This window comes from Apteryx mantelli, chromosome 18 (genome assembly GCF_036417845.1).
Source record: "Apteryx mantelli isolate bAptMan1 chromosome 18, bAptMan1.hap1, whole genome shotgun sequence".
Lineage (NCBI taxonomy): Eukaryota > Metazoa > Chordata > Aves > Apterygiformes > Apterygidae > Apteryx > Apteryx mantelli.
Window position 1 is genome coordinate 18,980,421 of NC_089995.1, and position 23,199 is coordinate 19,003,619.

A 23,199-nucleotide genomic window follows, 5' to 3' on the forward strand; every position below is an offset into this window, starting at 1 on the left:
TTTGTGGTTTCAATCCTCATTTTCTGAAATCATCCTCTGTGCTTTTTAAGGCAATGTTTTTTTTCTTTCTTTTTTAACTGGCAGGAGTGTTCCAGAGCTTTTCAGCTCAGATGATTAGAAAAGGGGCTTGCATTGTCGTCTGAACTTCATTAAATCATTTTTTATGCACTTGCAGATAATTGAAGACAGTGCGCCTACTGCAGTCATTTTGTGTGGCTCATGGGAAATAGATACTCTTAAACTCAGAAAGAAGCAGTTTGGGTATGGGACTCTGCTGGAGCGAAGTTTGCTGTTGTACAAGCCCTTCCGCAGTAACGGTGATTCAGGATACCTGCCTCGCTGTGGGTAATGCGCTATAGACAGGAGTGCTGAGAGCGCCCAGAGTGTTACCAGGCATATCTTTTGTTTCTGCTATTATACGGCTTTTTATGTTACTGTCTTACTAAATTGTTGGATAAGTGGATCTGAAAATGTTTTCAAAAGAATGTAACAACTTGATACCAATTATTGGTTTTTTTCTTAAAACTACCTGTAGGCCTAGATTATTGATATGTTCTCTCTCTCTCTGTCTCTCTCTCTTTTCTAGGTAGTAAGCATTTTTGAAATGAATAACATGAATTATTACGTTACGTGTCTCAGTTCTGGTCTCATTGCATGGATCTTCCCCAAGGCAGCTGGTGATCTCATGAATTGGGCAGTAGGACTCTTGGGGTGTCTAGATGCGTACCGTGATGCGTTATATAACTTCCTTACGTTCTCCAGTGCTATGGTTAATAGCAATCCAGTATTACAAACCAGCAGTAATGCTGCCCTGTTCTTTTAATGCCTGTATGTCACTAATTCCAGTGTGTTTGTGTGCAGTAGTGAAGCCTAGGTTCTTTGGTCTGCTTGCTTTAAAATATACATATATATATAGAGAGAGAGAGCAATAAGAAGAAAAAAGGGAGCAAAAGCTGAGTATTGCTGCATTTGAGTACAAAGGAAAGTTCTTTTCCAAGCATGGGAGAAGGTTTATGGTTTAAAACTCTGAATTGGTCTCATGTTAGAAGTCAAGATTTATTTATATGTAAACATCAGTCCTGGCTGCAGCTTCCAGTAGCGGCAATTGAACTCGTCAGAAACCTTTTGACCTCGGGTGTCTTCTGAACTTTGGTAACGTGCTGTTTATGAAAGTCGAGCGCGTGTGCTAACAACGGGCCGGCCGTGGGCCGGAGCAGGGGCTGTTGGCGCCAGCTTTTTAGGAAGAAAAAATGCTTTTGCGTTTTTGTAGTTCACTGGTGTTCTCCTGAGTCTAGGTGATTTTGTCTACAAAAACAGGTGTGGTTAAAGATGTCCAGGTAATTTAAATATGCTAAAAATAAATAATGCAAAAAATAAATAGACTTTACTTAAGTAGGATTTAAAATAGCTAAATAGCTAAAGTCAATAGTTTTCTATTTTATTGGTGTGGTGAATGATGGTGTCAGGATTAATTATCTCTAGAAGACAGGAGCTTGGAGGTTTCAAAAGTAAAACCATGTTACTGTCAGAATTTCGCGCAGAACATAAACAGCTTTTTCCCTGTGATATTTATCTGGTAAATAACAGATTTTTCTCTCTCAGAAAGACCATCTCCTGCCTGCTGTTTGCACCCGGCTTTGGAGCGCTGCGGAGCGTCACGGCGCAGCAGCGGAAGGGGCCGTGGACAGCCGGGACGTTTTCAAGTCGACCCGACGAACCTGCAGCGCGGAGCCGCTGGGAAGGGCAGGTATTTCCGCGGGTACTGGAAGCGCTCGCGTGCCTGCGCGGCAGGCGGCTGCTGACCGCTGCGGCCTGTGGCGAGGTCTCCCTCGGTCCACTCGCAATTTGGGAGCAAACCTCATGCAGAGATTTAACGTTACTAAAACTTAACTGTGTTATGAAAACACGCTATAACGTGCTTTACCTGGGTATGCTATGAAATCTTAATGTTATCTCTGTGCACGCACACAGGTGCGCGTATATTCGCCGTAACTATTCTACAAGGTACGTTTTAGGATGTCCTGTCCCGGTTGACTATTTACTAGCCCAAATGTTAGGTAGAAGAAGGGATTCTCTCGCTTACTCCCTTTCAAGGACTCGGCAGCAAATCTTCGGGAAAGCCTTGTCTGTTCTGCATCGCAGGTATGTGTATACAAATCTAAGTGTACTCTTTCCTGAAAAGTTTTTAATTGGTTTGACTCGTCTTTCCTGGGTCCTTCTGACTCTCATCCAATCACTGATGCAAATCGGGAGGTTTTTATCTACATGGTACTTTGAGATCAACATTTTACGGATGCAAAGATTTATTATACTTAGTGAATAAAGCTGATACGAAAAATCAGTATTTTCCATGAGGAGAGGGAGAACTTTCCACAAACTTCAATGAAAACTCCATTTTTTTCACAAAAAACAGACATTTCACAAAATTAATCAATTTTGTCAAAATATAAGTTAAGCATAAAATTTGTGACTAGCCCCACTTATGAGCGCTAATGCTGCTATCTATAGTAACTGTAGCTGTCTGTTAAGGAATGGAAAGCACAGCTTACTTCAGAATTACAGAATGATATTTTGTTTTGCTTTTTTTTTTTTTTCTCCTTTAAGACCTAAATTTAGAATCCGCTTTGGTGGCAAATCGCACTGACCTCTTAGACACTGCGCAGGCTGGGGCTGGGTTACATCTGTGCTCCAGTGAGCAATTGCAAGCTGGTGATGGCGCAAGGTGCAGTGGATGGAAAGCGCCTAGGAAGCAGGAGCTAACAGCACCCCAGCTGTTTGATACGGGAGGAAAAAGCCCTTTTTGTTATACAGTGTTTATTAAGTAGATTCAGTCTTATATATGATATACAGATTCAAAAGAAAAAAAGGATTCCACATACTTATGAAATCAGTGCATTTAGCAAGTAATACCATGGAGATAACAGCTTGATTAACAGCTCATTGGTCTTTGTTAAGTGAGGGGAACAGGGAGTTGGCCTGTGCTAATCATTCCACAAACAGAACAGAATTAAGTTGCATCACATATATAATAGACACACATTCTAAGAATTAAAATATTAAGCCACATTTACTGGAAAAATCCACAGTATATAACACAAATAACTCTTATCAAGCTCGTTGAGGAGGAAGTGCTCATCTGCTTAAGAGCCACATTAAGTTGCATAGGTGCCTATCTGCAAAAATATCATTTCAAAATGAATCAATTGATTAAGCAATAAAGTGTCACCTTAAAAGCTGGATTAAGTGCCATATGCTTTCTATTTGAGCCCTCTGGAAAGCACTGACTTTCCAAAGAGCTATCTTCTGCTTCGTTTCGGAGCCCCCCGTCTCCCGAGGGAATGTTCTCCTACCATTTTAATGTGGAATTAACATCTTGGGCGATTTAACCATGTTAGTTAAAGTATGTTTCCAATTATGCTGGATGAGTGTTTCCCCCCCGCTTCCTTGCAAACCCCTAGTTGGCTTGATTGCTCTCTTGTTTGAATCCTAAACTGAGCTGAGCAGCTTTCACCTTTGTGCCTCCGATGGCAGGAGGAAGATGGTGAAACAGCAGCACTGCACTATTCTGTCTCTGTTCGGAGTTATTTAGTTAACTTAGCTTCAGACTAATTCTCACTTTGAATTGCAGCCAATTCTTAAACTGACTACTGGAAAAAATATAGTAGCATGTGCAAAAACCAAAACTGCTTATTGTGTTTCAGTTTTGTGGGGTCTTCCTTACGGTAGGTCTGTGTATCAATGCTAGAGTGAGTGAATCTGTGGCTTTATTAAGCAGACGAACTGGGTGAGGTGCATCTTCCTCTTCAACAGCAGGTCTTGCAGAACACACAGGGGCTGGGAGTTCTGTACATGTAAACAGTACACTTTCACTGAGTCCAAAATTAGGAGCAAAAATACAAAGGTTCACATTGGTCTTAGGTAGATACAGGCGAAGAACTGAGCTGTACAGCTCTGAAACAACCAAACAAAAGTTTCTAAAGCACCACTAAATTATATAAAAATCAGACCATGGACGGATTGTAGTTGGTATTCTGGTGAAATACTATGCTACCTTGTAAAAAGTTTTACAAAAAATTACAAATCAAAAGTATATTAACCCTCTGAGTTCAAAGCAGCATTTTTTTTTATTTTTTTTTTTTTAATGAACTGGTACTAAATCCGACAGCCACTTCTGGGAGAAAAGTGGCCCTTTCGATCGGGGAGGTACAAGTTACATCTGCTTGGAATCCTGGGAACGCTCTCCCATGTTGAAACACTGTCATGGGAACTGAACATCCGGGCAGGATGGTTGTGTTTTTTTTAAAAAAAAAAAGGAAAAAAAAAGAAAAAAACCCTCAATCACTGATTAGCTTTTCTTAAACAAAACAAAGAACATCCAGACCATTTGCTAACCCAGCATTCTCCTTTCACCTCTCAGAAAATCTGGAAAGCCAGTGTATTCTGCTCCTGCTCATTCCTTCTTGTTGAGAATCTAGACTAGCTTCCGAACCCTTTAATGTCTAGTGAGAACACAGGAATGTGGCTGTGAAACAGTCCGGGAGCACAGAAGAGCCACAACTGAGTATGGATCAGTTAAAGAGCACTGAGATGTCCTATGGAGCTCACTCCAAAGAAACTATAAAGCTGCAGCTCACGGGGGGTGGGGGGGGATCCCTGACCGAAATACGTAGTCAATCCCATTTGTTTCGTAGCTTGTCACAGATGCGGCTGTCACCAGGACTTGGGAAATCTGAGTCTGTACCATTCAGCTGCAAGTTCTGAACGTCAGTTGTTACAACAGGGTGGACTGTTCGCTATCCTTCCTATGCAACCGTGAGGCTCACCTGGCTTCTACCAGCAGTTTAAAAAAAGTGTAAGAGCTACTAAACTTTAATACATGCTAAGACAAGTTCAAAGGTGATCTGGTAAAGACAGCTAAAACTTGTATGAATAAAACGTTAAACAAACTAGCTGATGTTGATCTGTTCATAAGCCCCTGGGTAACCTCTTTTTGAGTTAACTGGATGGCAAACTTATGGCTAAATGTTCTCGGTGGCCTCTTAGGGGGAGCAGAGGCAACGACTCTGTTATAGTATCTTAGAGGGAGAGAATTCGGGGACAGCGATTGTCTCTGCCTCTCTTGCTTTAACATTAAGACTTTCACAAATGGCTGTGGTTACATATTTTGTAAAAGGTTTGTTACTTCATGGTATTCACACAAAAATAAATATTTACATAAATTCCAAGTATGGGAGGATGCAGTGGACAAACCAAGCAGGCTTGTGAAGTGCTGGGGAAAGCATGAGTCTGAAACCTGGCTCGTGTATGGTGGCTGTTTTTTGATGTCCTGGTCTAGATACCAGCCCCGCTCGCTTGTGTAATTTGGTCAGACAGGATGAAGTACGGGTGTCCTAGAGACGCTTCTGAACAACCATGATGCTCCTTACTCCAGCATTAACTCACATTTAACAAACCACCATCTCATCTCTGCAGGGACACACTGCACAAAATGGCCAGGAATTATGTCCCTTTTTTTCCAACAGCTGGGAAAACTTTAAGGTTTGAGGAAAACAGTCAATGCAATAGTTAATCCCTTCTGGTGCTGGGCCAGGCAAGTCTGTTCTAAAAAGCCAGTGGCTTTCTCTGTTCTAAAACTAAGAATGGGGTATAGATTTTGTTTCTCTTCCAGTGTGTTTGGAACATAATTGGTTATAAAGGCTACTGGATAAACCGCCCGGGTTCGCTCCTGGCTGGAGACCAGCCTCAGCTACCTGTAACAACCCAAACCTGGGTACGAGCACGGCTGTTTCATGTGCGAGTGTGGTGTCAGCCCTCCACAGAGCAGAAGCCTTCATCATCAGGCTCAAACTGGCCTAAAAAAAAAAAAGCTGTCTTCAAAGAGAGAAACTATCTACATTAAAAATGAGCAAATACGGTTTTATACTTATCGAATTTATCGTGATGACAATTTGTGCCCTAGAGGAGAGCAGGGAGGATCTATGCCGGCACTGAGACGGGAGGAGGCGAGACGAATCCGTGTTCTCAGGCAGCAGCTCTTTGCTGCTCCGTATGGCTACAGACCCCGTTGCATTGCTCAGCTCTGTTCGGCATCTCAATGCCTGAGCTCAGTCCCTGGTTTTAGCAGCACTGGTAGTAGGTATTGCACTGAGCAAAACGAAGTGCATTGTTGGGGGGAGGGGGGATTGGTAACTGGGCAGAATGGTAATCAGACTACTTTTTTTCCACACTTTGGGAATTGTGGGCTTGTTCCAGGACTGTTACCAGGGAAGAGGGGGGAGAATCCTGGGCCCCGGAGAGAACTTTTGTCAGTTTTGCTGCTGAATGTTGCCTGTCTCTGTCTTCTGGAAAGGAGCGAGCTCCTTGCTGAACTGAGCTTGCTTTTCACGCAGAGCGTCTGCATTAGCCTTTATTATACCCATGCGTGGTTTCTAAACGGTTTATTCTCTTGTTGCTACCCCCAGTGTTGGTTTCACACAGACTTGTGAAAACAGCTTTCCTTGCTGAGGAGAGATGGGCCGTAGCTGCGGTCGCAGCGAGCTGCTGTCCAGCAGCAGGACCCCGCAGCGGGAAGGCGGCGGAGCTTGGTCAGCTGTTGATCTGCTGGTTTAGTTTCGGACTCCTCAGTGTTATCCACTTGTCTGCTACACTTAACAGTCGTGCAGAACCGGCTCAGGAGTCCTGGAAAAAGCCCACAATGGAGTGTGAGGTAGAATACAGATGGTGAACGTAAGACAGTGTTTCTCAGATGTTTCCTTCCTTCTTTCTCTTATCTGCAATGACTTAAATGAGTGCGAGACGTCCTTCTAGTTGGAGGTCTGCTGAGCTTGCTGAGTCTCTGCGGGAGATTTAGACCCCACTGCTGCTGCTACAGGACTGCTTAGAACAAAGGTCTAAACAGGACACTTTCTTCGTTGTTCAGCTTCCACCTACGCTTACTGGAGGCTGAGCAGCCTAGAAGTACTAGGGCTAGATGGCAAACTTGCACCCTGTGGGACAAGGGCTCCCCAGAGAAACAGGCATAGCTGCCTGGAAATTAGTAGTGTAGTGATATGGAATGTGTTATTTCACAGGAATAAATTCCTTCTGATCAGACGGACAAAAAACTGGCAATCTGTACAAACTCAAAAGAATCCATTTTCAGAAAAATAAATTACTAAGGGGAGAGGAGGGTCCATTTCTCAATAAATATGTGATTCAGCTCACCTAAGACTTGAAAATTATCTGGGGATGGGATTCTAACATTTGGGTCCACAAAGGTTATTCTAAATACATCTGCAGCCCCAAACCTCCCCAGGCTCCCTTCTGCCCTTGAAAGTCCCACATCCTTCCAAGCTGCAGGTTTGGCTTCTGGTCAGCTAGACGCACACATCTTGGTATGGTTCAAAAATGTGTCCTTGTGCCTGAAGTCCCAGGTGCTTGGAGTGTAAAAGAAAACAGGTCTTTTGGATTCCACCTTCTAAAACTACATGTACCCGCTGCTTCATGGGAGGACGATGGTGTTCCTGAGCAGGACACCACTGGGAGCCTCTTTCTAGCAGGTATAAATTGTCTTCCGACAGAGGAGCGATGCAGATGCGAGGAGTCAGTTCTGCTGTAAAATGAGGTTTTCCAGTTCATCTGCAGACCGAAGAAGGAAAGCTGCAGACTCTCGGTAGCCAGCAATCAGCTGCCGCACTGCACTGATCTCCGTGGGACTCAGCTGAGCAGCCTGCATTCCCCTGCTGGTGCTGTTAGACGGGGCTGTGCTGGAGGCCCCCCCTTTCATGCTGAGATCGGTAGGACCTGCGAATGGAAAGCGAGAGCGACGTTCAGGAAGAGCAGTGGCGCTTGTGTCTGTCCAGATAAAATGAGATTTTCAGCAGCAGTTGCTACTCCTGGGCCAGACTTTTATCTGGACCTTTACACTTGGAGGAAGGTCATCTGCAGTTTAAGTTATGGGCCCTAAATAACATGAAAAGCCTCCAACTCCTGGAGAAGTTAGCTCAGACAAGCACAAATAATTCACTGTTTTACAACAGCCACGGCAAGGAAAGAGGCTTTTGACTCAACATAGCAAAACCGACTTCCTGCAGTTTGCCACATCTGCTCTGTCAAGAGGGAGGGTTTGTGACGGTGGTGTGGATCGAAACCTGCACTGTTCAGCTGCCTACCTGGAATGTCACTGTTCAAAGGAACTCGAGCACTGAAAGACAGAAGGAAATGTCTTCCAGTTTTTGTTTTTTCCTCTGCATGTGACGAGTGACATCCTGCACAGGGTGTGTTTCCCGATGTTGTTGGTTAAAACTACCTTGTGTTTGTGCCCAGGCGCACGGGCCAAGAGGAACTTGTCAGCAGTTGCCCTACCTGCTGGGTAGGCTGTGCTGAAAGGGAAGGAAGGTGACCTGAGCAGGCTTGGAGATGTCACCCAGGAACTTACCTAAAAGATAAGGGCTGAGCACTGCTACTTTTGGTAGGAGCTACCAAACGCTCTGCACTTCAGTGAATATTAAACCTTAAGGAATTACCAATATAACATTTGATCAGATGGCAGATTTGGGGGGGGCAGAGGAGGTTTAGATGTACATAGCTTGAGGAATGACATATTCAGGTAAAGGCAAGGGGAAAACTACATTTTTGTGTTGGACTAAGTAAGAGAGGCCAAACAAGGTATGAGAACTATACAATCAGCTAGAAGTGAAAAGAGAAGAGGAGAGATGTATATTAGAAATGTGATATTAGTTGGGGAGAGGATGTAAGCAAAACTGGCAGCCTGTATGTAAAGAGAAAAGCCACTAAGCTAACCCCATGGTTGTGAGCTGGGGCGTTACAGGCCAAAGGAGCTGTCGGTGATGCTGGAGAGCGGGTCAGGAGAGCTGAGCTCTTGCTGCGTGGCCTGAGACAGCGGTGGACACGCAGGAAGACAGAGCACAGGACAGTTAAGCAACACCATGAGACCAGGTGGGTCTCACTGCTAAACGGCGGTAGGGAGGGGAGTACAATCACCCTGGGGCAGAAAGAAAAGGATCCAAAAAAAACTAATGTTAACACAGCAAATGATGAGGGAGAAGTGGAAAAAGCAGAGATCTTTCAAACTGGTCTAATAAGTCCCGAGAAGGGAGAGCTCTGGGGAAGGGGAGGTGGCTGTAATGTGAAAGCAGTTTTACTGGACAGAAAAGGCCACAGTAAACTGAGCTGTCTGTTACCCCCACAGTTGACTAAGGAGGAAGGAGCTAGGAGAATAGGGAAGTGGGTTTGAGCAAGAATTGCCTTAGGTGGGGGATGGCGGGAGAAGATAGATACATTTGTGGGCGACAAATCCTTGCAGGCTTTATGCTTATGGAGTGAAGAAAAGACGCAGTTCCTCGCAGCATTCCTTCCCTGGGCCATGGCAGCTTGTGCTTACCTTTAAAGGACTGGGAAAGAGCTTAGGCAGAGGAAAAAAAAAAAATGGGAAGGAGCGGTTTAAAAATCCATTAGAAAGAAGTAAGTTTGCTGCCGTGTGCCTCTATTGTGTGCTATAACCAGGGTCTGTTTGCTTATTCTGGGGCATGCTCTAACTGGAACTGCGCCGGGGTGTATCTGCATCTGTTTGCTGTCTCACGTCAAGGAAGCGGCGCTCCGGGCGTTTGTGCCTGGGGAGAGGAGGGTCACGGGAGCATGGGGCCGCGAGTGCCTGCGCTGGGCTGAAGAGAAACCCTAGCTGCCTCCGCCATAGCTGCAAGGATTAGGTCTCAGCAGCTGGAGACTAGGGTGGGATCTTTATTCAGGGTTAAGAGGCATTAGGAAGGGATGATAAGAGTTAATCCCAGACGGGCATCTTTCAGGACTCCGGAAATCACATCCTTTCAAATCCTTACCCCAGTCGGGGAGGGAGGGCCAAGGGCAGGGGAAGGAAGCCGGAGGAGCGCACAGCACGCACAGGAGCAAGGGAAAGCAAACTGGCGTCTGCTGCAGGACTGCCCGAGGCGGCTGGAGAGACCAGACCCTTTTCTCAATCCTGCACTTCTCTAAGCCGTGTGTCGGGAGTCACCAGGTACCATGATATTTCCCTCAGTGGTCTGTTCTGACCCAGGCTGCTCTGTTCTCCTCATTTACTCATTTATTATGAAATTAAAGTGGCTCCACAAGCCTTGCCTGCTTTCTTCTACTGCTTTCTAGCCCTGTAGTGTCAGGCCTGCTTTCCTGGCCACTGCTCCGTGCAGCCCGGAGCCCCTCGCTGCCCTCCCACGCCGCAGCGGGAGCTGCCCGCGCCGCGGGCGCTGCTGCCGAGCTGCTCCAGACACAGCCCCGTCCCAAAGAGCAGCTGATGGAGGCTGGGGGAAGGAATGGCTCATACCAGCAACAAGATCAGGGTAGCGATAGGCGCCTGCTCCTGTTAATAATTAATAGGTGGTACGGATTCTCTTTTTTTTTAAGTGACACTCCTTTCCTCCACTAATTCCACCTCTGCCTCCCTTCCAAGTTCAGTTCAACAACTAGCTGCTTGCTAATAAGGTAAGTTGAATAACTGGGCAGAGGCCTCCAGCAGCTGTGAAGGAAGAGGGGCTTTTGGAGCAACTTCTGTACGGAGGTGGGAGAGGCCCGGCAGTAAAAGAGCTCGGTCTGAGCTGCGGGAACAGCCCTGGCTTCGCCTCCATCAGCCAGCTCAGAGAGGCTTGGCTGCTTGGACGCAGCGCAGCAGGGATGCCAGGGGCGCCGGCGACTCCCTGCCCACAGCACAGAGATGATGCTGCGTGCAACAGGGCGGGAGGATGCAGGTTAAAGCAGGTTGGCCCCCCCCCCGTAATGCTGCGTTGCTCCCGGAAGAGCGTGTTGCTTACCGTTACTGTGGTTCCCTGTTTGGAGTGAAGTGGGTGGCTGCAGGCTGCCGCCCAGGGACCCGTAGCCACGGTAGCTGTAGTTCAAACTTCCATTGATGTAGACTGGATCTTGGGAGTAAGATGAAGCTGGCAGTGAATAGGAGGAGTGGGTGATGGCCGTGGAGTCTCTGGAGTGCTGCTTGTCTAGAGCAATCGGTTCATCCTACACGGGGGAAACAAAACAGCCTCGCTCCAGTGAGCAGCCTGACCTTCCCCCTGCTTCCAGCAGAAGGCACAAGACCTGCTGGTCTCTTGCTGGCCCAGGGCTGATGTGGGGTTAGTACAAGCCAGTGTTCACGTCCCAGCCAATGTACTCTGAAAGACCTGGATCTTAGCGTGCTCAGTGGGCCTGTTCTGTAGCCCTGTGACTTTTTAGGAAGGCTTTTAAAAATGTTTTGCCAATTTGCCCAGAAGCTCTTCCCATTTTCCCCCACTGCTCTCTCCTGTTGGAAACTAAAGGATCTGTCTGTTGCTTGTCTCCAGCTCCCACAGTCCCTCCAGAGGTTAACTGTAGCTTGGCCGCTGTTTCATGTCTCTCCCTTCAGTCTGGAAGCCTGTTTAGTGACCCCCACCACCATGCACATTGTGCACTGCCTCCTGTCCCTGCCTGCTTGCATGCTCTGTCACTCCTTTTGCATGTGCTCTCTGGCCTCCTGCTGCCATGCTGCTGCCCGTGACGTGTGTGCTTTGCCCACTGTCTCCCTTCACACCCAGTGCGAGACGGAGCTTGCAGCAATGGTATTTATTCAGTGAGCCAGCTGCTGGCCTGGTCTGTCATCTCTGGCTTACCTCCTGCTCCCTACTCAGGCATGAGAAGATGTCCCTGCGCCTGGTGCGCAAAGTGTGGGAAGCATCGTACCTGGGATGTCTGATAGATCTCCAGCCGCATCCGCTTGGCTGCTTTCCGTGTTTCGCTTTCACAGGCAGCTGCCAGGATGTTCTCTGCCATGGCTGAGGTCAGGTGAGGAGGTGTGGGCCTGGTCTGTGAAGACATAACCACATAAACACTTTTAGGGAACCATTGCCATGGTGACTTGTTTCTTCTCTTGGACACTCAACATTAATTCAAAGCAAGCATTTGCCAAGAGCACTTCATGGGCACAGAACGCTTTAGTTTCTTCATAACATGTGCATTGAAAGGGCAAGAAATGTAAAACCCTTCTCCTTCCCTTGCACTACCAGTCTGTAACAGGAGCCTGACAGCATGTGCACAGTGTGCAGAAGGGTCGGTGATCCCTTGGGTCGACACAAGCTTAGAAGCACCACAACTAGCCCTGCGCGCTGCCAGGAGCCCCTGCAGGTGAGCAGGGGATGAGAAACGCAAGGGAGGTGGGGAAAAGGCTCACCATCTCCATGCCGTTCTTCTTCATGCGGCGGCAGGATTTGAGGTAAGTGCGAATGCGTTTGCGAGCCCGCTCCTGGAACTCGGGGAACTGTCGGCTGCAGGACTCGATGATGGCCTGGATTTTCTCTTTGGGCTGCTTGGAGATGGGAACCATTCGATCCAGATTCTCATCCACAAAAAGGCGCACAAACATCTACGAAGAAAAAGACAGAAGGTGAGAGTATAGAAACGGGAGAAAAGTGGGCTTGCCATGCCCCCTCGGCTCCAGGTTCTGTCCTTACATTGAAGGCCTTTAGCCTCTCCGGGTCCATCCCTTCAGAGTCATTTATCTTATCGTTATCTTCATGGTCATCGTGATCGTCATCATCTTCATCAGCTGTGGGAGCCCTGCCGACAGTCAGGTCTTCAGGGCAGCCACTGACTTCCGTTTTGATGGAGTCGTAGCTACCAGAGCTGTATGGGGGGGACTGAGAGGAGACAGGCAGTTAAAAGCGTGGAGCCCTTTCCTTCCTGCTTACCCATCTCTGCAAAGGCCAGACTTCAGGCTGGGCAAGTGACAGGCACATCAGAAGACCTTTCCCTTGGCTCACTGCTTCTGTCCCCTTTTTTTGATGTCACATTCTCCTTCCACTGCAACCCGTGACCTGCATGGGCACCCAGGGAGCTAAACGGCACCGGCCAGGCTCCCCCGGCGCACTCCAGCCTGACAGCTCCTGCCTGCTCCAGTTGAGGGAGGACACGGTGACCTTACGGACACCGCGGTGGCCAACATGCAGGAAACACAGATTTGCTTCTCGTCCTCTTGCTGCTTTGGCCTGACCCTGGCCAGGCGGCAGTAGCTTGTTACGTGATGGGTCAGGGCAAGAGCAGCTACACGGGGCAGAAAATACCCAGCGCCGTGCACTGTTTAGCCCTCAGCTCCAGTGAGGCAGGCAGTTGTCTGGCACGTCCTGTCTCCCGGAGAGCTGGGACAGCACTCGAAGGCGCTGGGAACTGAGGTCTCAGCACGTGCGTTGGTGACTCGCTGCCACCCCCCCACAGCAGGGGTGAGGGGGCTCGTCCTGCCTTGCTCCCCAGCGAGCGGCCTGTGCTAAGCTGTCCTGCCTGCCTCCTTAGTGCTGCTTCTGTAGGCAGACGTGGGAAACGCCTGGCATGTCCTCTGCTGCCCGGACTCGGTTTAAATGGATGTTTGCTCATGTGACGGTTGCTGAGATAGCCGAGAGTGGCCCTGGGATTCAGGGCTGCGCGCAGGGCTGCGAGCGCCTCCGCAGCAGCAGGGGCTGCATAGCGGCACCGCAGCTCCGGCGGCCCCGGCTCGCGCGCTCCCTGCTCCGCGTGGTGCGGAGGCGGCCACGGGCACGACTTTCACACGGGATGCCGGAGGGCATCTTTCGCCATGAAGCAGAGCGGAGGGAGGAGGCGAACGGGCCAGGGCCACTTCCATAACTAAGTAGGGCTGGAGAAAGCCCAGCGCAACGTCCCGTTCCGACGGGCACGGGGAGCATGTCTGTGCCTGGCAGCAGGGCTGGGTGGCATCTTGCCTGCGGTCCTGCCAAGCCTTCCTTTCCCCTCCCTCTGTTAACTGAACTGCTGGCACTTGGGCCTTATTTTTACTGAACAGCAACAGCCCTGACGCTGGAGCAAGGCCAGACACAGCTGCTCTCCAGCCGCTCCGCAGCCATCGGGGCCGAGCTGCGCTGCCGCGCTTCCCTCCCTACAAGGGAAAGGCTGCCGGCCCCGCGCCTGCCTCCCCCGCGGCGCTTTCCTGGCGCCGGGGGCAGCAGCAAGGTCCTCGGCTGCCCTCGGAGGCCTCGTGGGCATCTGCTCCCGTCTGGCCGTGCCCCGTGCCGGGCGCCGACGCGGCCGTGCCGCCTGCTCCTTCTCGCCTCGCCCCGCGCCGTGGCTTCCTCCACCCGGGGCCCGTACCTCCGCCGTCGTCTTCACTGCGTACTTCACCCGGCTGCGCAGCCCGTCGGTGCTGCAGCTGTCCGACTGGTAGGAAGGGGTGACGTGGGCAGGCGCGAGCTTGTCGCAGAGGTTGATGGGCTGGTCGTCGGCGGAGGCGGCGAAGTCCATGGGGGCAGCCGTCCCATTGCCGTTCATCTCGGGGAAGGCGCTGTCGCCTTGCGTGCTGCTGGAGGTGGAGGGGTTCAGGGTGGAGGAGCCATTCCCGCTGCAGCTCTCCGATGAGGAGTCATCTGTGAGGGAGAAGGAGGCGTTAGCACCCCGCGGAGGCCCTGGCACCGCCGCGGGACCCAAGGCGGACGAGCCCCCCGTCCCCCGCAGGCGAACGGGCGCGAGGCTGCCCCAGCCCAGCCGCGCCGCGCCGCTGCCCTGGCTCCCCTACCTGGCTTAGCTGCGCTCTGGGCTTATTTGGCGTGTGAGTCACTGCAGGCACCGTCGGGAACAGAGCCCAATAAAGCCCGGGTTTGGGCCCATGCGGGCAGCACGTGGCAGGACGAGCGGGGCTGCGGGGCAGGAGCTCGGGGAGCCTCCGCTCCCCGCTTCGCAGCGGCCGCCCAGCGCGGTGCAGCACGGCGCGGCCGGCTCTGCCTGCGGCCGTGTGCACCCAGGCCTGGGCCGCGGGCCCCCGCAGCGCCGCCGGGCCCGGCACGCCGTGCTGCGCCGCTCCGCCGAGGGCAGCGGAGCTTTTGCCTGAATAAGAACTTTGGAATTTGGTCCTTTTAGCTTTCTGTTTGCATTGCAGGGAGGAGAAAAGGGGCATTTCCTCGCCCTGCGCTGGGTCTCTCGCCTCGGAGCGCTTTAAGAAGTGGTTAAAAATCTTGTACAACTTGGGCCCTAGGTAAGTCGGGAGGAAATAAAACCCCAGGACCCAAAGATTCAGGGATGCGTTGCTCTGCTGGGAGGTGTGGGAGGTGGTGATCGCACCCGAGCACAGGCCTCGCTTAAGCGAAAAAGAGGCGAGTTAGCGCAGCAGGAAGCAGCCGCAGGGCCCCGTTCAGCGACGCGCGCGCCCCGCGGAAAGACCCCCCTCGCCCACCCCGGCTCCATCGCTCCCACGCGGAGCCTCCGCTCCTCCGCTGCCGCCTGCGCTCCCGCCCAGCCCTGCTCGTGCTTTCTGCAGCCGCACACGCGGCTCCCTGGCCGTGTCCGCGCACGGCTCCCGTTGGGGCCGCCGTGGAGAGGGTTTGGGCGCGGGCAGCGCTGCCGGGGGGGGGGGGGGGGCAGCGGCGGCATTTGCAAACGCTGCTCAGCCTGTTTCCCCTTCCCTCCCCCCCCCCCCCGGCTGCAGCAAATCCTTTATTTCATTAGGTGCCTCCGCGAGAGGGAAAAAGGGCGAAGCACGTGGGGAGCCGCTTCCTGTGCGAGCGCCGCGCGCGCGGGGCCGCGAACAAAGAGGCTGCAGTGAGTGACGAGCAGATGGCGGTGCCCGGCTTCCCGGCCTCGCGCCGCCGGCGCCGAGCCGCCGCGTGGCACCGGCGCGGGTGGCTCCTGCATGTGCGTGCGTGCGTGCGCCCGGTCCAAAGGTGTGCGGCGGCCTCCCCTGCCGCCTCCCTCCTTCCCCGGCAGCTCCTCAGCCTCGGCCCCGCACCATCATCTTCCTCCCCAAACGGCCCTGCTGGGGCTGCGCACGCGGCCCTCCCTCCTTCCCCCCCCTCCTTTCCCTTGCACTGATCCACTTATTTGTCCAGGCGGTGACCGGAGCTGACCTAATCCCCGGGGCGGTATTTACGCTCCGCGTTTCTCCGCCGGTGGCACGCACACGGCAGCCTCGGCTCCGCGCCGAAGCCGGTGGCACGGAGCGGGGAAGCTGGGCCACGTCCAGGCGGGAGCAGGCGCCGCTGGCGGGGCTCCGCGCTGGGAACATGCCCTGGTCCAGGATCACGGTGCTCCGGCGGGGCACAGGAAAGCCCGTCACCCCGGAGCATCCGCAGGCACCGTCCGAATGCCTCTCCTTTCCCGCAGGCTCGACTCTGCCCAGGCGCTGGGCTCCGGCCGGGATGCCGCTCCGTGTGCTGGGGCCGCCCTGCATCCTGGAGCCGTGCCGGCGCGGGAGCCGGGTCTGCGGGGAGCGGGCAGGCAGCCAGAGGCCCCTATGCCCGGATCGGGGCAGCCTCCCTCCCCCTGCGCCGCTCCTCGGCACGGCACGGGGCTCCCAGAGGGAGGCTCCAGCCTTATCCCGCAATGCCTCTCGGCAGGATTAAGGGGAATTATGCCCGTGCGCGACAGCATGAGCCATGCGCCAGGCCCCGCTGCCAGCCCATGCACTGCCCCAGCAACGGTGTGGGGCCGAGGGTGCCCGGCCGCCGGCCCCGCGCAGCCCCACCGGACCCGCTTAGCCCGCCTGCCCGCCGCGGTTTCGGCAGCTCCGGCCCCTGCCGCCGTCCTGCCCCTGCACCTCTGCCCACATCCACCGCCATCCCAGGAGGCGAAGCGCAGCGCTGACCTTACGGCACTCCCCGACTTCTTGGGGGACTTGCGTTTGCTTTTGTGTTGCAGAAAACGCTCAGCAGCTGAAAAATCTACCTGACTCCGCTTCATTTAATAACCTTAGTTCTGCTACAGCCCCAAAACAGGGAAAACAAACAAGAAAATGCGTTTAGGAACCTGCCCAGGTGGAATAAGGAAATGAAACGGGGAGCTAAAGTGAGGGACCAGCACCTACCGCAAGAACAATTTAATTTCAACCAAGGATGAGCGTAAGTAAATAATGAGGTCTGTAAACCCACTAGCTACAGATAATTTTCTTATTTCTACATTTTTCACGGGTTATGCTCTCCCAGAACCTTTGCATATAGAGTGGTGGATTAATCTCCGTCTCGTAGGCGGAGAAACAGCCTGAAATTTAGACACTGATGTCCCTGGACCACAACAGGAATGGATGGAGCAAACGGCACAGCGCGGCTACGCTTGGGAGGGAGCCCGGCGCGTTGGGGAGCGGCAGCCCTCGGCCACCGCGCCGCAGCCAGCAGCGGGACGGACCGGCACAAGCACCGTGGGGGGTGATTCCGGCTCTTTCCCCACTCACAACCTCACCCCGGTTCCCGTGTCCCGATCCCTCGGCTGCCGCGGCGCTCCGGCTCTGCAATGGTGCAGCCGGCACCGATGTCCCTCCCTGCTGGGGGTTAAGCAGGACACCGACGGGCAGGGAGACCCGGGCTGATCCCTCAGGAGACTCATCGTCAGGTTAAAACACACGAAACGTCAGAGATTTGCGAGGTTTTTCTGCAAAGTCCCAGCGAGCGCCCAAAACACACAAATAAATAACAGGGCTCCGCAAGCAGCAGGGGAGCAACGCCAGGCTGTGCAGCCATGAATATATTCATTATCCAGCCAGCACGAGTCTCGTGCGCGCTCCGCTCACGGCTGGAGCTTGGCTGAGCGCGGAGCCCCTCTAATGAGGATAATTGGGAGCCCCCCTACGCCGCCCCCTTGCCCTAATTGAAGCAGATGGAACTGTAAAAACAATGCAACTTTTAACTGTTTTGATCTTTCAGTCGGAAGACAAAATATTTCATTCCCCTACTTAATCCTCGGGAGCTGGGGCTGCGCGGGCAGGAGGCCGGGGGACGGAGGGAGCCCCTGCGACCCGAGAGCCGGGAGCGCGAGCCGGAGCCCCGGCCGCGGTGCGGAGACGGGGGACGCAGGGCCGGGTGGCAAGCGGCCCGGCTGCAGCCGCGGGAGCAGCCAGGGCGCCGGGGCCGTTTCGAAGCGGGGATGAAGGAGGCAGCATCTCTGTTGCGGTCTCGGTCTCTCGTCGGCGACGCCGAGCCCAGGGAAGCGCGGCGGGAGCGGGAGCAAAATGGCTTCTTGGGTAGTGGTGATGGGGGAGGAGGGGATCAGTCACTTATTAAATGAACTAATCGGGGCTCAGCGTTTTCATTTTGAAGAGGCTTCTGGATTATCCTTGATTTCTGTGACACTGGATTTGCAGAGATCAGGAGGGGAAGGGGAGATTTCCAACACCTGCTCCCCGGGAGATTTTATGGCAGGGAAGTGGTTGGGTTTAACGTCTATGTCAGCGAAGGCCAATGCGCTGCTGTCCAAAGGCAGAATTAAAGATGAATGGGGCAAATTGTTCCTCCTCCTGTCACATCTCCAGAGCGAAGACAAAACCTCTTTTGACTCAGAAAACAATGAGCTTATGTAAGAGGCAGCAGCCCACGGAAACCTCGCAGCAGCCCTGCACCGCCACGCCGGGGCCGGGGCCCCGCTCCCTGCCCGCGGCTCCCGGCACCGGGAGAACCCGCGGCCGGTGCCGGGAGCCGGCGGGGCTCGGCCGCACGCCGGTGCCGGGAGCCTGGGTTGGGCCGGGCAGCCAGGCGCCCCCAGCTCCGGCCGCAGTTCTTCCTTCTGCCCTCGGCTCTCCTCCGTTCAAAGGACGGGGAATACCCAGTTCCCGCACCAGCACGGGTTAGAGTTTTACATCTAGCTTTAAAACGACTGTCAAAAGTGTTCAAAGCATCCCACAGACGTCTGACTGTAACAACAGCCAGGAAGATGAAAAGTGCCATAAATTATTCACTCACAAAAGAGATGAGAAGGGGGAAGAAGGGGAGGAGGAAAGCCTGCAAAGAAGGGATACTTAATACAAATTAGAGAAACAGAGTGGGAACGGGGGGGCCTCATACGGGGCCACTGCCGGGAGGGAGAGCAGCATTAATTAGAGGCAAACGAGCAGCCCTCCCGGCTGCCTCCGCACCCGATAACCGGGTGGCGAATTCCAGAGCAGGGCCCGGGCCGTGGCGGCCGCGGTCCCGCGCCGAGAGCCGCCCGCGGGAAGCCCATTTTCTCTAGGTCCTGCCTGGCTGATTTCCTTCAAGACGCGCAGGAAAAAAAAATGTTCATGGGAGAAGCGGAGCAGTGGGGTTGGCCAGGATCCAGTTAAGGCGTTCTATTTCCTGTCTTCCTTCGTTAATGCAAACCTCGTTATGTCCCAGACAAAGTGTCCATCCTCCAGCCTGCCTCCCTGGGTCTCTGTGCTCGATCAGGGCCTTCAAGGAGCCAGACATCTGCTAGGGCTGGACCCGATGTGTGTCTGCAGACAAGTCTGGCCGGACAAGGGCGCGCTGTGCGGCCGGCGCTCCCTCCGGCACGCCGCGTGAAAGGTGTCTCCCGGTGCCGTCTCCCAGCCCGCGCCGCCTCCACGCGCGGCTCCGCCACCGGGCTGGCTTTGCTGCACAGCCAGAGGGAGCAGCTCTCCAGAGCACCAGGATTTCACCGCTCCGGGCCTCCACGACGGACATTTTCCCGTGCACCGAGGCTCGGGAGCTCGTGCTGCAGAAGGAGCGTTGCAGCAAGCGTGCTCTTCCGCTTGGTGTTCCTTTCCCTTACGAATGCAGTAAGGAAGTTTTACCTTCAGATTTGTTTTAGCAAGACAGAGCGCCCTTTCCTCTCCTAGCCGGTTTAGGAGGGCTCTTGCCAGCCTTTGCCTTCCCAGCGAGGTGGGGGGAGGCGGCGCGCGGGAGACCAAGCCTCTCATTGTCGCTGCCGCCGGCAGCAACCCGGATGCAGCGGCGGGGAAGGCTCACTGCAGCCCTGCGCTGCCCGGGCGCTGCCTCTCCCTGCGCCAAACGGGTTGGGTGGCTTTAAGCAGGGTTCAGGCCGGGCCGGCACCTCTGGCACGAACCCGCCGCTGCCAGAGAGCCGGCTGCGCTCGCCTCCGGCGGGCCCCTCCGGGAGGACGCAGGGTGGGCAGCCCCGGAGGCGCAGGCTCAGCAGCCCGGAGCCAGGCCCTTGGCCCCAGGGGGCTGCAGGGCTTCGCCCTGCCGGTCCCTGCTCGCTCATCAGATTTGGGGAGCTCGAATAACCAGGGAAGGCAGCGGCACAGGTGCCACTTGCTCCCCAGCAGCCCAGTTAATCTCTCCGCCTGCCTAGGACCAGAAGAGCCCAACAGAAGCGCTGCCGCGTTTACAGCTAGCAGGAGGAAGGCCGTCAGGCGGCCAGCTAGCCCGAAGAGCAGGAAGGAAGCCCCGAGCACGGCTTAGATCAACGGGCTGGTGAAGCAGGGGACCTTTGGTATCTGCTCTGGATTTCTCAAGCTCGCAGCAGGAAAGGCCTCGAAAGCTTCCAGCTCTCCAAAAGAAGCTGGAACAAGGTTGTTTATTGTTAGAGAAGGCCTTTGGCATGGGAAGAGCAGACGTGCCCCTGACAGAAGTAACATTCCTGGAGAAGGAGTGCAATGAGCTCAAGACAACTCTAGCAGGGCAGGGAAGCGGTTTGCCGATCTCTGCTGCAAGGACAGTGACGCATGCCGGGATCCCACCTCCCTCCCAGTGCTCCACAGATCCCCCCACAGCAACACCAAATCCCTGAAACAAAAGCTGTAACAGAGCTAGGCCAGCCTCAGCCTTTCAGCCGGGCTTCGAAGGGTCGTTGAGGCTTATTTCCACACCTGGGTCTGGATTAGCTCCCCCCGTCATGGGGGCGATGGTTATATAGGCTGCAAGAGAGAGGCCACTGCTTCCCTTAGAGAAGCTGGAGGGAGGGCTTTCTGCAGGAGAGGGTTACAAGACTGAATGACTGGAAGGGAGAGAGAGAGAGAGAGAGAGAAAATATACTAAAGAAAAGTAAGATAAGGCCAAGCCTTGCTGTTGTAAAGTCTGAATATTGGTTCTAGTTTTGTTAAGGGCTCCAAGCTAGGGTTTCTGAGAGAGTGAAACCCTATGTTGTTGTTGGAGGAAACCCTGAAAACAATGAGAATTGTGCAGCCTGGGAAAAGCAAAGGAAAGGTGAATGTAGCTGGGGTCACCGAACACCTCTTGCAATGGCCAGCTATCCAAAAGCCACTGTAGTTTGTGAGAAGCTGAGTCTGCTGTTGCTTGCCTTTTTGTCTGGAAAAGGCACATTTGTGTTTTACCTGGAGTAAGAAGCGTGACAGCTGAGGAAAGCCCTGGGCACGGAAGGGACCAGAGGAAAGGTGTGACACCCGATGCTGACTGGGATAAGTGACCCTGTTAAATTGCAATGTGTCTATGTGGAGGAGGGTGCTGTTGCTCTGAGGGCTGGGTATCAGTTGTCGGTGAGTCTGGACAGAGCAGGTGTGGTGTGGGCATGCCGGTTGCCCTGGAGGCCGAGCCCAGGTGTGAGGCTGGTGCTTAAAATCCTGTAAGTAGGAGCTGAACTTGCTGTACAAATACAGGTTCTGGTTTCTGGTGCATACGTTGCAAGATAACTGCTGTCCTTCTTGGAAAGCACTCTCTTAAATCAGTGGTTTAGGGAACCTAACAACGTGCAGTGCATCGCAGTCATCTTGCCAAACAACGGTGATGTGACCATGAGTACATGTGCTATAGCAGAAAAGGCATGGGTGTCTTGGGGCTGACTTGGTACCGTCCCTGCTGTTCCCAGGGCAGGATGTCCAAAGCGGCTCGCGTGCCCTACCTGCTCCATGGAGGTGTACTGGGATAACGCCTCCGTACGCGTCCTTGAGAGTCCTCCTTGGAGCACTTGCAGGGGAACTCCCCGAAGCCTGTGAGCCTCCCTCTGCCAGACTGTCCTGAGGGGATGCCCCTGAAGAGTGCACTCTTTCAGAGTTAAGTAGGTTAAGAAAGTCCTTTCTCCAAGGTCTAGATTAGTGACCGCTGTTCCTGGTGGTTAGGATCAGTCAACTGACACTGCCAGTCAAGTGAGGACTGTACGGAGAGACCTCAGCTGAAAGGGGATCTGCCCCACTATGGTGACATAAACCAACCCTGTGCCCCTGATGTAAGGAAACTAGATCTTACGCTCAAGAGCTTTCCCTCCTTTTTAAAGGGAACGGGCAGGGTGGGCAATCCCTTCCCAGGAGCTGGATAAAGTGTTGGTTCTGCATGATCACACCTGTGATGGCCCTGCAGTACTTACGGCTGGGGGAAGAGGGAGGAAACAAAATGTATTCTATTAGTAAGTGATGTTTAGGTGTCTTCTGCATTAGTTCAAGTGGTTTGTAACGTCATATACGCTGTTTTGGGGGGGCTTTGGCTTGTTGTTTTCTTTTTAAAGGCATTGCACTTACTGACAGATTACAACGTCCCAATGCTAGGAGACTCCACTCCAGCCTAGCGTACCAGATGTCATTTGTAATTGAGAGATTTCATTATGCTGCTCTCTACTGTGGATGTAGACAGGGTCTGACAGATGGAGACAGAACCAAAACCAAACTGAAGCTGTTCACGCATGAAGTGACTTAGGCAAGAAAGAGTGCTAGGAGTCTGGGATCTGTGTTCAACCGGAAACAGGCAGGGCTGCCGTCGGAGAAGGCGAACGGTGCAGGGGGACACTGAAACATGTGGTGCTTTCAGGGTCTTTTTGTTGCTCTGAGTGCGTGCTGGCTCCCACAGATGTGTCCCTCCAGGATGTCCTGCACAATAGCTCAGCTTCGGTAGTAAAAAGTTCATGTTGATCTTGCTACGGCTCTGGGTATCCACTCACTTCCTGCTGGGCCACTTACGATGTGAGTAACATCCTAGTGGGGAAGGGACATTGAAGAGAGCTTCACATTTTCCATTCTGGGGCCAGCAGGATGAGTAACAAAGAAGAAAATGGAAGGAGCTAGTCCGCAGGGCTGTGTTTTTGTCGCAGTCGCTGCTAAGAGCTGACCTGTGTGCTGTGCGTCCCTGCATCCCACTGTGCTGCTGAGCGACAAACCCAAGCTGAACCCCGTCTCTGCTCCCAGTGCTCTCCAGGCTGCGTCTTTGCTATCCCTTACCTCCAAAGTCATTAGGTCTAATTGGATCCCTTTGCTGTTCCAAAGGTTGACACTGTTTGCAGCATGGTTATACCAGGCCAAGGTTTCTGGGCAGTGGGACAAAATAAGGTGTTGGTTTTCATCTGAGTTGCTTTTTAGCTCTCTGAAGATTTAGCAGATACCTGCGTATCAAAGCATGGGACAACTGTCTCCTGCTCACCTGCCTCTCTGAATTTTATACTGCTGTGTTCGTATGTCATGTGAGAATACTTGCTCCTTGCAGGCTCTAAAAGACCTGAAGTTGGTACTTCAGTACTTTAAACAAGACTTTCTTGATAAGTGTGTCAAATGATTTTGACATACTGCTATCCAAATAGGAAACTCTT

The 23,199-nt window shown here is 53.0% G+C and overlaps 1 protein-coding gene and 1 long non-coding RNA gene across 3 annotated transcripts in view; one reads left to right on the plus strand and one right to left on the minus strand.

Moving 5' to 3' along the window:
* Positions 1-7,578: 7,578 nt before the first annotated feature.
* NOL4L (nucleolar protein 4 like) overlaps positions 7,579-23,199 on the minus strand; it is a 67,266-nt gene continuing 51,645 nt past the window's right edge. The window contains exons 6-11 of the mRNA XM_067307819.1: positions 14,110-14,381; positions 12,465-12,650; positions 12,185-12,376; positions 11,698-11,820; positions 10,800-11,001; positions 7,579-7,782 (exon numbers count right to left, since the gene is read on the minus strand). Coding sequence (XP_067163920.1) covers positions 7,583-7,782; positions 10,800-11,001; positions 11,698-11,820; positions 12,185-12,376; positions 12,465-12,650; positions 14,110-14,381 — 1,175 coding nt within the window. The 3' untranslated portion in view covers positions 7,579-7,582. The remainder of the gene's footprint in view (positions 7,783-10,799; positions 11,002-11,697; positions 11,821-12,184; positions 12,377-12,464; positions 12,651-14,109; positions 14,382-23,199) is intronic.
* Positions 13,889-18,237, plus strand: LOC136993627 (uncharacterized). 2 transcript variants are annotated; one of them, XR_010886018.1, is made up of 5 exons: positions 13,889-14,178; positions 14,891-14,986; positions 15,457-15,549; positions 16,645-16,844; positions 16,971-18,237. It is a non-coding gene; the product is annotated as an uncharacterized lncRNA (long non-coding RNA). The 2 variants fall into 2 exon arrangements; XR_010886019.1 differs by having other exon boundaries at positions 16,711-16,844.